Genomic DNA, 1,484 nt, shown 5'->3' with positions numbered 1-1,484 from the left:
AAGGATTAGATAGTGGTATCCTGCATATCGCTTCGGCGAGGGGTCAGGGTATGAATACACCACCACCACCACTGTACAGTATTATTCTATGGGAGTATATTTTGGTTTCTACAGTACTAAACGTTGAGATAGTTACGCTGTTCATTGTACTGTATCTTCAAATGTTTCTGTTAATTAAGTAACGTATTTACAGTCCTATGCAGCTCCAAACGAGATGTATCCTGACATGAGCTTAAACAAGGTCAAGAAAATCAGACCAATTCGGGAAAGTTGCTCGCAGCGTCACGACATTCTCATCAGTTCACGAAAGAGTTCCATATGCTTCTCGGAAATCCAACATTGCACTAGGTACTCCTGCATGGTGCCATTTGGTCCTTTGGTTAATCTTTCATCGAGAATGGTAACCGCATCAACCTCATTTTCATCGCTCGGTTCGGATGTCAGCTTACATATATGGTCATGAATATCATCACTCACATCGCTTGATAGAGAAAGGTCCTCGGTATCCGCATCTGATTTCAGAAGCTCATAGGCTCCTTCCATGTCAATTTCCGAAGCTAGGGAATCCGATTCATACAATGCCAGGAAGGAACTCGTGTCTGAGTCAATCTCGGAAAGGTCGAGTATCAACTCCGGCCTGGTATTCACCAGGTTTTCGGGGTTAATAAACTCCTGGATGATTTGTCCTTCTGCAGGCCGGGGCTGACTGTTCTGCATTGTTTCGTACTTCCCGTAGTTTTGGGATAACGTCTCAGTTTCAGGCCTGGTATTGTCTTCCCCTTCCATCTTGCTGCGAATAACAATAGGTACGATGAGGTGGATTCCATTATTTATACTTTTCTAACCTAAAAGACGATTCGTTGTGCGATAACTGCAAGATATTTCTCTACACCATCAAAAATTGTTATATTCTCCGGACCTCAGATACTTACCCGAGGTGAACCACCTTGTCCTATAAGAGCTCTAGTCCGGCGTGCCAGCACAAAATACGCACGAGATGGTCTGACAGTAGTGCTATTAAGCGCATTGCATTCAATATTGGACGCAAACTAGCATCTAAGTTAAAGGACCTGTCAGGCCTGACGAAAATGGAGTACAGACGTGTTCGTTTACAGTCTCAAAAGTATACTCTTCAAAATCATTTTTAAGCCCTAAAGGCCAAGGGACGCTACTCCATGTACAGGTTTTATGCGAGCATAACATACTGGAAGACACAAACCGGGGTCATCAAGGGTAGTTCGTATTGGCAACAAAAATAAAAGGAAAGGCCGAACTTATTGCGTGACACAAGAAAGCTTGTAACCATAAAGTATGTTGTCGACTAGAAAATATGACTGTCTAAGACTAATTTGGAGGTCATGGCGCCTTTTTGCCTTAGCGTGTCACGAACCAGAGTCGTTGATACTAACAGGTAGTATTAGACTAGAAGAATTCGCTAGAGAATTAAAACACAGTGACCGTCGAGCTTCCTATATGTGTCACGG

At 43.1% G+C, this 1,484-nt stretch overlaps 1 protein-coding gene across 1 annotated transcript; it reads right to left on the bottom strand.

Moving 5' to 3' along the window:
* Positions 1-282: 282 nt before the first annotated feature.
* On the bottom strand, positions 283-786 carry BDW70DRAFT_165387 (uncharacterized protein; the record flags this gene model as incomplete). The annotated part of the gene is made up of 1 exon (XM_073741738.1): positions 283-786. One exon carries the CDS (start codon positions 784-786, stop codon positions 283-285), a length of 504 nt encoding a protein of 167 aa, XP_073590379.1.
* Between the last annotated feature and the right edge of the window lie 698 nt (positions 787-1,484).

This window comes from Aspergillus foveolatus (genome assembly GCF_047715535.1).
Source record: "Aspergillus foveolatus strain CBS 279.81 unplaced genomic scaffold BDW70scaffold_379, whole genome shotgun sequence".
Taxonomy (NCBI): domain Eukaryota; kingdom Fungi; phylum Ascomycota; class Eurotiomycetes; order Eurotiales; family Aspergillaceae; genus Aspergillus; species Aspergillus foveolatus.
This window is presented reverse-complemented; position numbering and strand designations above follow the sequence as displayed.